The 14,115-nt window shown below is 40.9% G+C and overlaps 1 protein-coding gene across 1 annotated transcript in view; it reads right to left on the bottom strand.

Moving 5' to 3' along the window:
- LOC106809207 (titin-like) overlaps positions 1-14,115 on the bottom strand; it is a gene marked incomplete in the record, with an annotated part of 98,410 nt that overhangs the window by 50,718 nt on the left and 33,577 nt on the right. The window contains 8 exon segments of the mRNA XM_014812204.1: positions 303-421; positions 713-825; positions 4,579-4,727; positions 5,128-5,340; positions 7,135-7,292; positions 8,616-8,785; positions 9,274-9,369; positions 11,444-11,479. Of these exon segments, the coding sequence (XP_014667690.1) occupies positions 303-421; positions 713-825; positions 4,579-4,727; positions 5,128-5,340; positions 7,135-7,292; positions 8,616-8,785; positions 9,274-9,369; positions 11,444-11,479 (1,054 nt within the window).

Consider the following 14,115-nt stretch of genomic DNA (forward strand, 5'->3'; position numbering starts at 1 on the left):
CACACACACACGCACGCACGCACGCACGCACGCACGCACGCACGCACCACGCACGCACGCACGCACGCACACACACACACACACATATATATATATATATATAAATATATGGTCGTAATAATAACATATAAAACATGACAATTTCAAATGTGATATATACATTCAGATCACCTAAAACACAAGTGCTCGTCGGATGACAGAAATAATTACACATTTTCATCCGACTTAGTATGAAATTATACAATCATATGCGGTTCTCATCACATGCAGTGTTAGTTAGGTAAGCTAAGTCTTTTACGTACCTGATTGTTAGCTTGGTGAGGTTGTTGTGTGTTTCGATGGTGATTCTGCCTCCGGGACACAGTTCCTCGTCCCCCTTGAACCACTTGACCTCTGGTATAGGATCACCAGCAAAGCGCACCTACGAGAAAGCAATCATTTGATAGCAGATTATAAGGCATCGGTTACAGAAATGAGCAGAAATAGTCCATCCATTTCGGTGTATATCTTGGATTCGCAAGTGTAGTCAATAGGTATACATTTGTATGAACATTGTTGTATTTTATATGTCGTTATGCTTGCTAGATTTCTTGCATTTATTTGAAAGAAGCGTTACATATATCGAAATATCGACATTTTGTCCAGACTAAACAAAATAAACCAGTTGGTAGTTAATGAAGTTCTATTCCTAGGCTTCTAGCATACTACTTACTTTAATGGTGACCTTCTTTCCCCGGCGGATGGTGACGTTGCCGGGACCCTTCTCAATCTTAGCGGCGGACAGCCCACCTCCCTGCTTTCTCATATGTTCGTCATCCTCTGCATCTGTTAGCAGCAAGCAGTTGCCCCGTCAGAGAAATACCATGGTGCGCACACACACGCGTAACTCATCAAGTGCGAATACAAAACGTGACCAGATTTTAAATATTTAAACCAACTTGTTAAAAATAAATATATTTGCGAAAATAAATATTTACGGGGCGTGGAAGCAGACCAGCTGCATGTATTAAGTAAGTACACTTAGTTAGAAACGACGTCAAATATTCACAGTTGGTTAAAACTCATTTGCTAAAATAAAGACTTCAAATGTTAAAACGGATTATAATAAACAGTTGTAAAACGTCAATTTTTTAAAGATACACATAAATAACATTACAGAAAATATTAAAGGACCAGGGTGGCGGTCAATAGAAAGGTAATGCACCTGTGTAATTAAGCCGGTATTATACGCACATCAACTAGTCAACCAAACCAGTGTGATTACGATTTTTTTTTACTGTACTAGCAATATAAAATCGTGAAAATCACACTGATACTTCTCTGTTAACCGCAAACAGTCACTGCGTTCCAGAAAAAGCTGCCAGGTAATCCGGGAAACTGACGAGTGTTGTTTTTGTTGGATGATATTGGCTAGAGCTAGACTTTTAATTTCCACGGGATCTAGATTTGACGGGTGTGTGAGTGCGCGCGCGTGTGTATGTATGTGTGTGTGTGTGTGTGTGTGTGTGTGTGTGTGTGTGTGTGTGTGTGTGTGTGTGTGTGTGTTGTGTGTGTGTGTGTGTGTGTGTGTGTGTGTGTGTGTGTGTGTGTGTGTGTGTGTGTGTGTGTGTGTGTGTGTGCGTGTGTGTGTACACGCGCTCGTGGGTGTGTGTGTGAGTGTGAACACAGTGTTCCGATTGCCTTAATTTGATTGCGTATAATACCGCATTAATTTATGGTGACAATGTACAACCACTATATAAAAGAAATTAATTAAATATAATCAAATGCATGCAGTCCATGCATCAAAAAGCAATAGGTGTTTTTGTGATAACATGCTCAATGTATAAATTAGAAAGACTTGAGTTACACGCAAATGCACTATAAAACTAAAGGTCGGCATTTTAGTTACACGAAATAGTGACATAGACAGCTTACTATGTGCATAAGCAATGTTTAAATCATGTTAATACTGTCATTAACCCGATTATTAGCCCGATAGAAGCACAAGTTACTAACTATACGAGTGTGATAACATTTGAAGCATATGAAATTCTAGTTTAAGATGAAAGATGACACGCCAAGCCGTCAGCTCATGTCTGACTTACAACACCCACGGTCGAGCCTCAACTGACATTTGCACAAATTATGAAAGCTGTCATCTTTCAGTGAAATTGCTTATTCTAGATTTCTAGAGGCTTCAATAATCTTTAAATATATTATATATCGTAGCATTATACAAACTAAGATATCCACAATCAATCAATATAAACATAGAGTGATAGGACATTAATAATTTGTATAGTGTTACATATAATATATATATATATACATGATTAACGACATACATGTTAATAAATAAATAAATAAATAACATATACCAAAGAACTGTGTAACAATATAATAGAGACAGATGCGAAAACAAACGCTACGAAAAAATGTCGTTGTGAATCTACTATACACACGCAAAATCGACGATTCTTCAAAGGCACTGTGTGTCATTTCTGCAAGATGCTACAGTAATTAAATCACAATACATTAGGCTAATGCTTATTTGGTCATGGTCACTTGTTTCCAATCTTCGAGAAGCACATATTTCATACGTTCTATATTGCTATAGAATATTTTGCAGACATCCGTGAAAAAGATTTTGAAAAAGAAAAAGAAAAAGAAAAAGTTTTGAGCTAACATGCATTCTATAAAGGACATTGATACTGGCCTATTTGCGGTGCCTGTTTCTTGTGTTATTAGTGAGCAGTAAATTAGAATTGTGTGTTATTGAGAGAAGCAATCCGCTATTATTATTATATTATTGATTCGTCTTTGTACCTTCTATGGTTTTCTCATTCCTGTGGTTATCTCAAATTCGCCACCGATATACTTCCAAAACCATCCAAGTAATCCATAAATTCACCAGGTTTTCTGACAAACACCTTCATAGCCACCGTAAAGTGCAGGCTTTTATGCGTTTTATTTTTTGTCGGTCTTTCATCATCGTGTAAAAATTGCCATACGCCTTTATTAAGTAGCTAGGTGCGTGAATCGTCCAACCCATTTTTATGACAATTGTTGTTGGGAAACCATCTATGAACGCCAACGCAATTCTTCTAACTGTTTGCTATCACGGCAAAATATCAAACCTGACCATTGACAAAGCTAATGTGCGATAGTGCAAGATTGCCACCAATATCTTTAATAAATGGACCCCATGTGCATATACCTGTGCTCCTTGTGATCGCACCAGTTCCGCCGTGTGGCTAACTATGCCCAATATTCCCTGTCTCTTCGGCTATTTCTGTTGGTATCGGTATTGCTGTACTTACATTTTTCCTATATGTAACTTACGCGGTAGAGTCCCTGCAGTGGAAAGCGTTTTGTTGCTCCATGCAAGTCTATTTAAAAAGGCTTGCTGGCAAACGTGCACTTTCGCGTGTCAGGTTTGAATTTTCAGATGGCATGCGCAATCGAAACAACGTGACATGACCAAATCTCTTAGCAATACTTACAACCAATGAAAGGTTGATACGTCAGTGTATATGTGTTTTTCCCACAATCGTATCTCGGAGGTTTCATTCAAAGCATAAAGAAATAACAAGACATCAGTTGTAAGGTCAGCCTTTCGTGGTTAGTATTACATTTATAACTATATACACACGGGATGTGATCTATAAGGAAGTTAGGTAACATAATAACGTGGCATATTGGGAAAGTCTGTAAAGAAAGTTTGGCATTAGTTAGGACATTCTATTTATTTTATTTATACTATATTTATGCTATATATTTGTAATAAAACTAGAAATTGGTCTCTCTGTCTTGTTCCGCATAGAACCAATTTCGTCAGCAGTGATGATATCACGTAAATATGCCACGCCCACAAGCTTGAATTTTTATGCGTTATATTTTTCCTCGTATCGGACCGAATTATGGACTTACCTCTATCGCCGCCTTTGTCGAACAATGACTGACAATACGTAAGGGCTTATGTAATATAATTCAGTTTACAGACAATGAGGGATGCATTAATTCGTTCGCAAATAGTATCACACATAAGGAAAACAGAACGATGAATAGTTGCAGACATAACGCCCTATCACAAATATGCTCTAAGAATCTAAACCACAAAGCCATATATATTAGCACAATTCAGATGACAATTTTAGAAGAGGTGTTGGCAATACAACAACAGTATAAAGTTACACACATCGTAGCTATATCAGTATAATACTGAATAAGCTTATTCTGATAAGGCGTTCAAGTTAACTAGTAACAAACGAGCACTTTTTAACAGACATGCATTTAATGGAAACTAAGAATAAATCTATACTAAAAAACGTCATCCATACGAGAGGTTTCTTTCACATAAAATAAACGCATGGGAAATCGGTCAAGCTTGTTGAAATAAACGTAGAGCACTGTGCAATTGACACAAGCAGCAATGGTCAACGTAATTCAAACACAAATCGGCTCACTCTTGAAACAAAACGCGAATCATTGATATCACTGGTAAATAATTGGTAAAAAAAAACTGGTAAAGGGGAAAAAATTCGTGCCTATCATGTTTGCAGTGCCGGAAGAAGCGACTACACGCACGCCACCTACCTCTAACAGACAGCTCGGCTGCGCACGAAGTCTCTCCAGCGACGTTGATGGCCGTACATTTGTACTCGCCCTCGTCGTGCGCCTTCGCATGTCGTAGCTGCAGCCTGGCAACCTCGCCGTCATAACTCATCCTCGAGTCGGGAGATTCCCTGAAAAAATGGCCGCGAAGGTCAACCGTAGGTCGGAGAGCAGCCGACGACGGAGCTGCGTTAATTGGCGCATATCGAACCAGATTATAGAAATTTCGAACCAGAAATTTTATATATAGAGCGATTTTTTCTCCATGAATAAGACATCTGTCTTCAGTACATGTATATATATTTGAATTAAATGCAATAAAGATTTAATAATAATAATAATAATAATAATAATAATAAAATCGACAACCGACGTCTGCACGAAATAACTCCCAAAAGCAATGCTGGTTTTAATTGTTATTTCGGTACTGCAACTACGGTAACGTAGCACGCACGGTGGCGTTGTGTAGGTTTTCGCGCTGGACAACGTGTAATGATGTGTATGATGTGATGATGTGTGACCGCCGCGTACCTGATTCTATTGTCGTCTACTGTCCAAACAATTTCTGGTTCCGGTTGACCTGATAAAACGCATTCGAACGTGACCGGGTCGCCCTCCCTGACTTGTTTGTCCATGAACTCGCGCGAAAATTCTGGTTTGCGACGAATCTCCACGTGTCTTTTCAGCACGCGTCGGAAGTCTTGCTGTTGAACCTCCGTGGTCTCCGTTTCAAAATACTCAGTTCTATAAAGGCAACAGCAACATCGTTTACAGCTTCCGTGTGTGAATCTCACGAGGGATGAAGATCACCTTACGATTATCTCGAAGATTCTATTGTAGCGACCAATGTTACACTCGGATTGTATTCGGTTGAGCCGTATTTGTGTCGTGACAGTGTGCCATCGTGCCAATGACGACACCCGCGAGTATCCACGATGGAGCTATTAGTAAGCCCAGCCATCACGTCGTGGATACTTGATGACGGCATGGGAAAAACTACTACGTCTATTAGTCATCCATTTAGCCACGCTAGTGGATGCTTCATGGCAGGCCATTAGATGCTGTTACCTGTGGGAACACGGGGAAGACGTAGACGAATGCGCGCGACATAAGAGCGGAAAGAAGGCGATAGAAATAGGGCGTTGGCGCGTATCGGGGAACACTCTTTTACCGTGCACACCAGCGCCAAGTAGCTATATAGGTTTAGCTTTAGACTATAAGAACAAAAGATATACTATTACTTTAGATATCGACTTGAATTTTGCCAGTACTTTTGTCTTACCTGTGCTGCGTTTAGGATGTTGCTAACCTTTATATATAATAAATAGCGCTTATTAGTTCTAAGCTAAACTCAGTCTGACTAGTAAATAGACTCAGTCTTCACTGTAAATATGGGGCGCAGACAAATTGACATAAAACATATATGCTCAAGGCACGACCTTCTAAGACGAATGCTCACACAACAAATCCCATAACATTTAAGGAAAGAGAGAGAGAGAGAGCGGAAAAAGAGAGAACGAGCGAGACAGCGAAAGAAAGGAAAGAAAGAGGAAAGGAAGAGGATGCGATGGAGGCGGTTGTAGCGGCAGGGACGGTAGAAGTGGCAGTGGGGTAGAAAAGTAGACGAGGTGGAGGTTAGAGGATGATACCGGATAGAGGAGACAGAGCACGGGGTCAAGAAGGTCGATAATGAGATTGGAAAATCGTAGTGAAGGTACAATGAGTGGTGGTGGAGGAGGAGGAGGAGGAGGAGAAGGAGAAGGAGGAGGAGGAGGAGAAGGAGGAGGAGGAGGGAAAATATGTCACAAGCAAAGCTAAGATGGATAAGCCACAAACGACGTCAAACAGGTTATTAGTCCCCGAACATATTTTCCAAATTTTTGCACGTTTATGAACATTTTTAATCAAAAAGGAATTTGCTTTTTTCTTGTTAGTATTGTGAACATTCATCTTGGGATCATTTGTCAATGGCTTTGTCACTCATTATATATATATATATAAGTGCAAGCAATGTAGCCATTAATATGCTCGCCGTAAACTAATAACGATTCAAAAAGTCCCAATGCATTATCAAACGCCTAAGGGAAAGCAGTGGAGATGATCTACTGCACAGGACGACGTAAGATTCTAATATTGGCCACCATTTATGTCATATTATGCGAACGCGTGATAATATTCGGGGCTGCAAGGATGCAAAGGGCACGTCGTCATCGCGCATTATGTGTTTTTGTCTCGCTCATTTCATGCATACATAAACACGATCATGGACATCTTGTCCGTTTTTCTTGGATGGTTTATAGGTTGTTGTGTGTATCGCCGCGCCCCCCCTCCACCAATTTCACGGGTAGCAATAATGTCGGCGATTTCAGTATGCGTGAATGTGGTACGTATCTCACGCACACACACGCACTCACGCACGCACGCACGCGCACGCAAACACGCACGCACGCGCACGCAAACACGCACGCACGCACGCCCGCACACACACACACACACACACACACACACACACACACACACACACAATAGTTAATATACCTTGAGTATTCGTCATCGTCGCTGCCAGGGTAAACGTTTATGGAGACTGTGCACGAATGTTCTCCCTGAGAGTTCCTTGCTGTCACCGTCAGGCGACCTTCGTCATCCATCCCTACGCTGGGAATTTCTATAGCATTCGCGTAGCCTTCTCTTATCACCTAAAGCAACATCACGTGAAAATGAATGGTTGCCATCGAAGAGGTAAAATGTTACAGATCAGTCATGTCCACATATCAATACAAATATTGTTTGGTATATACGTACACGCGTAAACGCGTGAACGTCGTTCAAATAGCTGTGAATTACTAGATTTCGCAATTATTTGTGGCGCGTCGTGTAAGCTTTTAATATGGTATGTGTACAGATTCATCTCGCGAAATCGAAAGACACTATATATAGCTGAATGCCGAACGAAGCTTGAACATACAATACTGTGCGTGGCACTGTACCGCGCCTGCTTTCGTAGACCAGGCAACGAACAAGCATAAACTGCTGTTCCAGCAATACTAAAAACAACGAATCTTTGCCTCCTGCAGTAAAGAGGCTAGCTATCCGATACGTATCCGAGCTATTCGTGCCGAGTATAGGCGTCAGCAATGGAACATATAGTTAATCGTCAAATCAAGCACATGACGTACGCCCTTTAAGGAAAAAGTAAATAAATAAGGATAAGTAATAAGATAAAGTAATAAAGTAATACGTCCTCAAGCGCTTGCACGGGTATTGCTCTAATGAGACATGCGGCTAAACAGAGGAATTGCTCCGACCTGTGATTGGAAGATCAAATAGAATTCTCAGAACTGTCAGTATTAGATATCTCACTGACTGTACTAACAAGATAGTTTGTTTTCAAACGATTACAACGTTTACACACTTCTCCGAATATATTTGCCAACTTTTGCGAATAGTTCCTTGTTAAAGTAGCGTTCGTGTTGTATTCGGAGCGGTTTACGCCGTTTACGGTTTAGCCGCTGACTCCATGGCAACATCACTAAACAGCTAGAGCTCAAAAACATCAGCTGATGTGACGTTTTGATACAGGAAGACCGGCATATGTGAAGGGGAAGGGGAGAAGAGAAAAAGAAAAGAGAGGGAGAGGGGAAAGTTGAATACGCAATAGCTACTTCCCTCACCACATTAGACTAGGTTTTGTTATCAATCGAGTTGTATGCGTGTCATATATTGACAGACCTGAGAAACGTCACGAATTATATTTTTATCTTCAAATCACAGGTCGGAGCAATTCCTCTTTTTAGCCTCATGTCTAATAAGGAGTAAACGTTTATTGACAAATGAATCGAATCAATCACACATCCCCTCGCATCCTGTCACATCGTACATGCAGCCCTGTGCGCTGAATCGCTTAGCTAAACACTATATATTTAGTCCGAGCAAAAATTCGACGGCAAAAAACTTGCACTTCTACTCGATTACACTTTTTTTTAGCACATCTTTACGTTGCTGTTTAACACAGAACTAACCTTGAATCTACCGCCAGGTCGGATCGGCTCCCCGTCCTTGAACCACTCGACGACAGGTAGCGGCACGCCGTCGACCTTGCAGGAGAAGCGCACGGGGGAACCCTCGGTACCGCTCCAGGGCTTCGGCTTCTCTAGGAACACGGGCGCGCACTTATCCTCGTCAAACACCTCTGTGATCATGCAAGACAAACGAGGCAAACTTACACCAACGTATATATTATATACGATCCCTTATACCAGTGGTTCTTTACCATTTTTGAGGCATGGACCCTTTTGAGAATCTGGTGAAGTCTACCGCCCCCTCTCCAGAAAAAATACACATAAGCACACAAACAAAAGTTTGCATGCGCCTGGTTCACGGACCCCCTCTAGCCCATCCACGGACCCCAAAGGTGTCCATGGACCACAGATTAAGAACCCCTGCCTTAAACACTGGCGATTATAGGGATGTATACCTACTACTATAGAGTAGCTTGTGCGAAAACTAAATACTGGTGTTTTTAGTTTGATATTGGTTTGACTGATATTTTAGCAAAAATAAGCTCCGTTCGCACGCCAAGGTAAACGGTGCCCAGTTTAAACCCACTGCGTTCACAGGAAAAGGTATTTAGTACAGGTATATGTGTGGACGGAGTTTAATTTGTACGAGAATGTTTACCGCGAACTCGGACTGTCAACTTGACATCAGAATGTTCTGTGACCTCCATGTCTTGTAGATGCTGGACGAACTCGGGCGCTTCTAGATGAGACGAAGCTATAGGAAAAAATCATATTACGAGTTATATGTGAATTGACAGTCCCGGACCGAATCTGAATTTTTTTTAGAATTTATTTTAGGAAAATGGTGTAGGGATTAGAACTAATCATAAATACATTTGTAAAAACAAATAGAGCATACATATTATGGCTGTATGGAAAATTTAGCAATGGTACTTAAATCTTGAAGGTCAAATCAGTCACACTTAATCACTCAAAAAACTAGCCGAATAATCGAACGCGGTTTATTTTTTCTGGGTCATGCTAATTTGTATATAAAAATGTAGCTGCAATATATTAAAAAACTATCAACGAATCAAGGTTTGCTTTTCATTGTCTGATTACTATATTTCACGCGTCAACCTTGATTTTCAGAACATTCCAGAATCCACGGCGGTTACATGTGCCTTTTTTATTCGTCCAAATGGGAAAATCGTGCTATAGATTTTTTTTAATCCAAAATACCTCCTATCGCATGAGCGCTCACTATTATATTTCGTGTTGAACGTCTATACTTGCACTTTTAAACGTCAAAATATCGAAAAAAACACGTTACGTTAACAAAAGTTGTCGACCCTTTTCTTTTCCTCTTTTAACTAAAGAGTAGGCAAGTGACCTATAGTCATCCTAAAGGACTTGCCACATCATAACTCATCCTCAGTGGGTATAATTGGGGTGCGTGTGAATAGCAGCTATACCTATGAACACTATTGCACATGGCTGATAAATGGATTTTTCAACTAGTTCCTACGTATTGCGGGCGATTTATTGGTTGTGCGTTTCGTAATCCGACTTTTTGTAATAAACGATTTATAGTTAATAGCAGTGCTTGGTAATCCCATGAAAGTGTTTGCTTATAAACGCTCACTCCGCTCTCAGTAGCTACCATGTATTTCAGTCGAGCATTCCCTATACAGTGGCGGATCCAGGATTTCAAGGAGGGGGCGAAAAAAGGCGGGGGTATGGGGGTCCTCTCCCAGAAAATCGCAGGAGATGGTATTGAGGCACTTTTTAGTACATGTACAGTCTTCATTCTGACTACGACAATTCTCTGTTTAGTAGAACAATTCTTGCGTTTACAACGCGACATTGATTGCTGTACAGGGGAAAGGGGTAGGCAGGGGGTCACCACCGCTGGGATGAGGGTGACAGCAAAACTATTTCTTGAAACTGTGAAAAAAGCTGCAAAACGGTTGTAACCTGCTTTGCCACTCAATTATATAATTTAACCCATGCATCAGGTGCAGCTTTGTACAGCCACGCGACTATTATACTCGGCAAAAATTAATCGGTATATGTGTAAAAATCTTGTTAGTCCAACAGAGGGGGTGGCTAGCCACCCAATCCACCCCCTCCTAGATCCGCCACTGCTATACCTGATTTAACTATACAGCACCGTCAAACCCAAAAGGGGCCTACAGCTTCCAATTAATCTACTGAAAATATATGTATATATACACATAATCGTACACGAAGTTTCCCCAGCTAAAAAAAGATCTTAGAGTTTTGCAGAATAATCAACTCTCCGCACGTCTCGTGCATGTTTATATTGAATTGCTTTCGAGAAGGATTTTCTGTTGGGTTACGTTTGCTGTACCATTCGTACTGTAGCTCTCTCCATCTCTCTCTCTCCCTACTTGTATGTTCCTACGCTAGACTAGCTGCGCCATATTTAGGCAAGCCTATGACGACGTGCAGAGAGCGCAGCTCGGGATGTATTTATAACAGAAATGCACTGGCTGCGGAACAGTTGGTGTTCGGCCTCTAGCTGCAATGGCTTCTTAGAAGAATAACATGGACTGCAGATATGCTGCCATTCTAGAATAGCCGCACCTAAAATGCCGCACGTTTGCACCGCGTATAGGCTGGTATATGAATTGTTCTAAATAACAAGTATTGTGCACTACACTCGAGAATAACAGAACAACTTTCTGAAACACACATCTGCGACTTTAAATTTAACAAGTTTCTAACGAACCAGCTAAAACATTTTTTTAAACGTTAGCTGGTTTTTTAACGAACCAGCTAAAACATTTGAATTTGAAAGTTGTTGTATTGTAAAGCGGACTGACCTTGTCTGTGGAATTCTACTTTTTCTCCAATATCACCTGTAAAAATAATATAGGATTAGATTTTAATACGTCGAAGTACAATATTTCATAGCATAAGACAGGAGTAAGCGCTAGCTAATGAGAGGGGGAAGAGGAAAAGGATAAAAATAGTGATAAAATGAAAACACAAAAGGTTTTGCTCGCAAGGTTCATGAGTGCGATAAACCAAGTATATAGCAAATTAAAACCATGTAATTACCGTTGACTTATACTAAATAACAAGTATCATAATACTAAAAATATTTTCTATAATAAATGATTTTTTATAGCATTCAATTTGTAGCTAATTCTTTTCCTCAGCCAGCAATAAAGCGAATTCGAAATCATTCTTAAACGCTGGCAGTTGCTCGTTGTTACCATACCATCTACTTCCGCGCAATAATAATCTATAATTCCGACAGGTACGTTCCTCAATAAGCTGTAAGTTTTAGCAAACATTGAAAAGGTGTCATTTGATCGAAATTCGTAAGATCGCATGACATTCCATACAGCCCTTTTTTCTCATTTTAAAATTGACATATTATTGTGACACCATGGATGTAAATTCGTAAAACATGGTTTCACAGTTAACATAGATAGAAGCGCAAAACTGACCAGCATATTCTAAGTTAATATATTGAGCTGTTAAGTTAAGTTATTATTGAGCTGTTATATTAAGTTAATATATTGAGCTGTTATATTGCACAGCAGCCTATTCTAAGTTAAGACTAATTATGCGCCGTTACAAGGACAAGTCAAACAATCATGTTACACCAGTGATAGGTTTATGGTCCAACCCGGTTTCCGCAGCACTCACCGCAGACTGAGCGCTAAATAATTAACGCATTTTAGCAATATTGAACACGCGCGCGCGCACGCACGCACGCACGCAACGCACGCACACACGCACGCACGCACGCACACACACACGCACGCACGCACGCACGCACACACAAGTTGTGTTGCCGCATGTTGATCTCTGATTGGTTGGAGCCTGTAATAAGGACCGCATGACCTAGAAGGTAGGGGAAGGAGTAAAGGTTAAAAGAGACAGGGAGATGGTGTAGAGAGCACGTACACTGAAAACTTTTCAGTGATGGACGATTTCCGGTAACAATCGGCACTCGCGCAAAAACTTCGCGAGGACGAATATCAAAACGAAACGGGTATCTTATTAAGCATAAAGCCTAGCGCACACACCCCAGCAAAACGGAAAACGTTGTTTTCCAGCGTTTCGCGTTCTGCTCGGCGAGCAAGCGCACACACGCCACCCGACACAGCACACAGCTGAGCAAAACATACAGAAACACAGGTGTTGCTATCCCCCGGGCGTGGAGTGCTACCGCAACGTGGCAACACTAGTATTAGGATTATATTATTAGTATTAGTATTAGTATTAGGTTAGGGTTAGGGTTAAGGTTAGGGTTAGGGTTAGGGTTAGGGTTAGGGTTAGGGTTAGATTATGGGGGCCGGGGGCCGGGGCGCGTTAGGGTTAAGGATAGGGTTATGGTTAGGGTTAGGGTTAGGGTTAGGGTTAGAGTTTTTGCATCATGATATCAAGAGTGCATAATAGAGATTATCTCTATTATGCACTCTTGATGATATCTGTCCCCACACCATAGATTAATTTTTGTGGATCACACCCCCTATATATAGCGATCCGATATATTAATAGTTAGTGTTACGGTTAGTGTTGGAGGTGTTGGAGTTAGTGTTACCGTTACTGTTAAGTTTTGAAGTATACGTCAACTGTATCACGTGACTCTCACTCCACGCCCGGAGGATAGCAACACCCAGAAACACTGCGTACAGCGCCGTTGTCACATGACATCAAAAATAGCCATCCAATACGATTTTGTACATCCAATTTTGTGTGTCATGTGATATTTTTAAGAATATTGATTGGAGACCGTCTGTGGCGTTTCGCTGTGTAGCAGAACGATTGACGCACACACCCGAGCAAAACGTACGCTCAGGCGAAAACACGCTTCGCGAATCAAACATTGCTTGTTCAGCGAAACACGCTCAGCTGAGCAATGTTTTTTGTTTCGGGAATCCGCACACAGCCACGAACATCGAGCGAAACACGTTTTGCTCCACGTTCAGGTGTTTTGCTCGGGTGTGGGCGTTATGTTTTAATGCTCGCCGAGCAGAACGCGAAACGCTGGAAAACAAAATTTCCCGTTTTGCTCGGGTGTGTGCGCTAGGCTTTATGCTCGAACGAGAAAATACACGTCTTCACAGGAACGTATATCTAAATACAAGAACGAATATGTTATGCAGGCGTATAATTAGTACGTATAGAATTGTGCAGTAATCGTTGGACTAGCAGCAAATGAAGATAAAATGATCTGAAAATGTTGGAACACGGAATTATTACGGACAGACAAATATTAAGCACGTGATTTATATCGCAGAACGCAACGAAGGCGATTAGATCACGCAGAGTAGAACGAGATTTAAATTAGCGTTGTATAATCGCTCGTATTAACTATTTTTCGTTATAACATTTTTCAATACTGCCTCACAGTGATATTAGGTCGCGTTCACAGTTTAACGCAAGCACTTCGACTGTTCATCGATTATTTCAGGAGTGATTATTTCTATAATATTTTGCACATGTTTGGGCTGTTGCGAGTTTTGTCTTATATATA

Source organism: Priapulus caudatus, unplaced genomic scaffold, assembly GCF_000485595.1.
Source record: "Priapulus caudatus unplaced genomic scaffold, Priapulus_caudatus-5.0.1 Scaffold337, whole genome shotgun sequence".
NCBI lineage: Eukaryota > Metazoa > Priapulida > Priapulimorpha > Priapulimorphida > Priapulidae > Priapulus > Priapulus caudatus.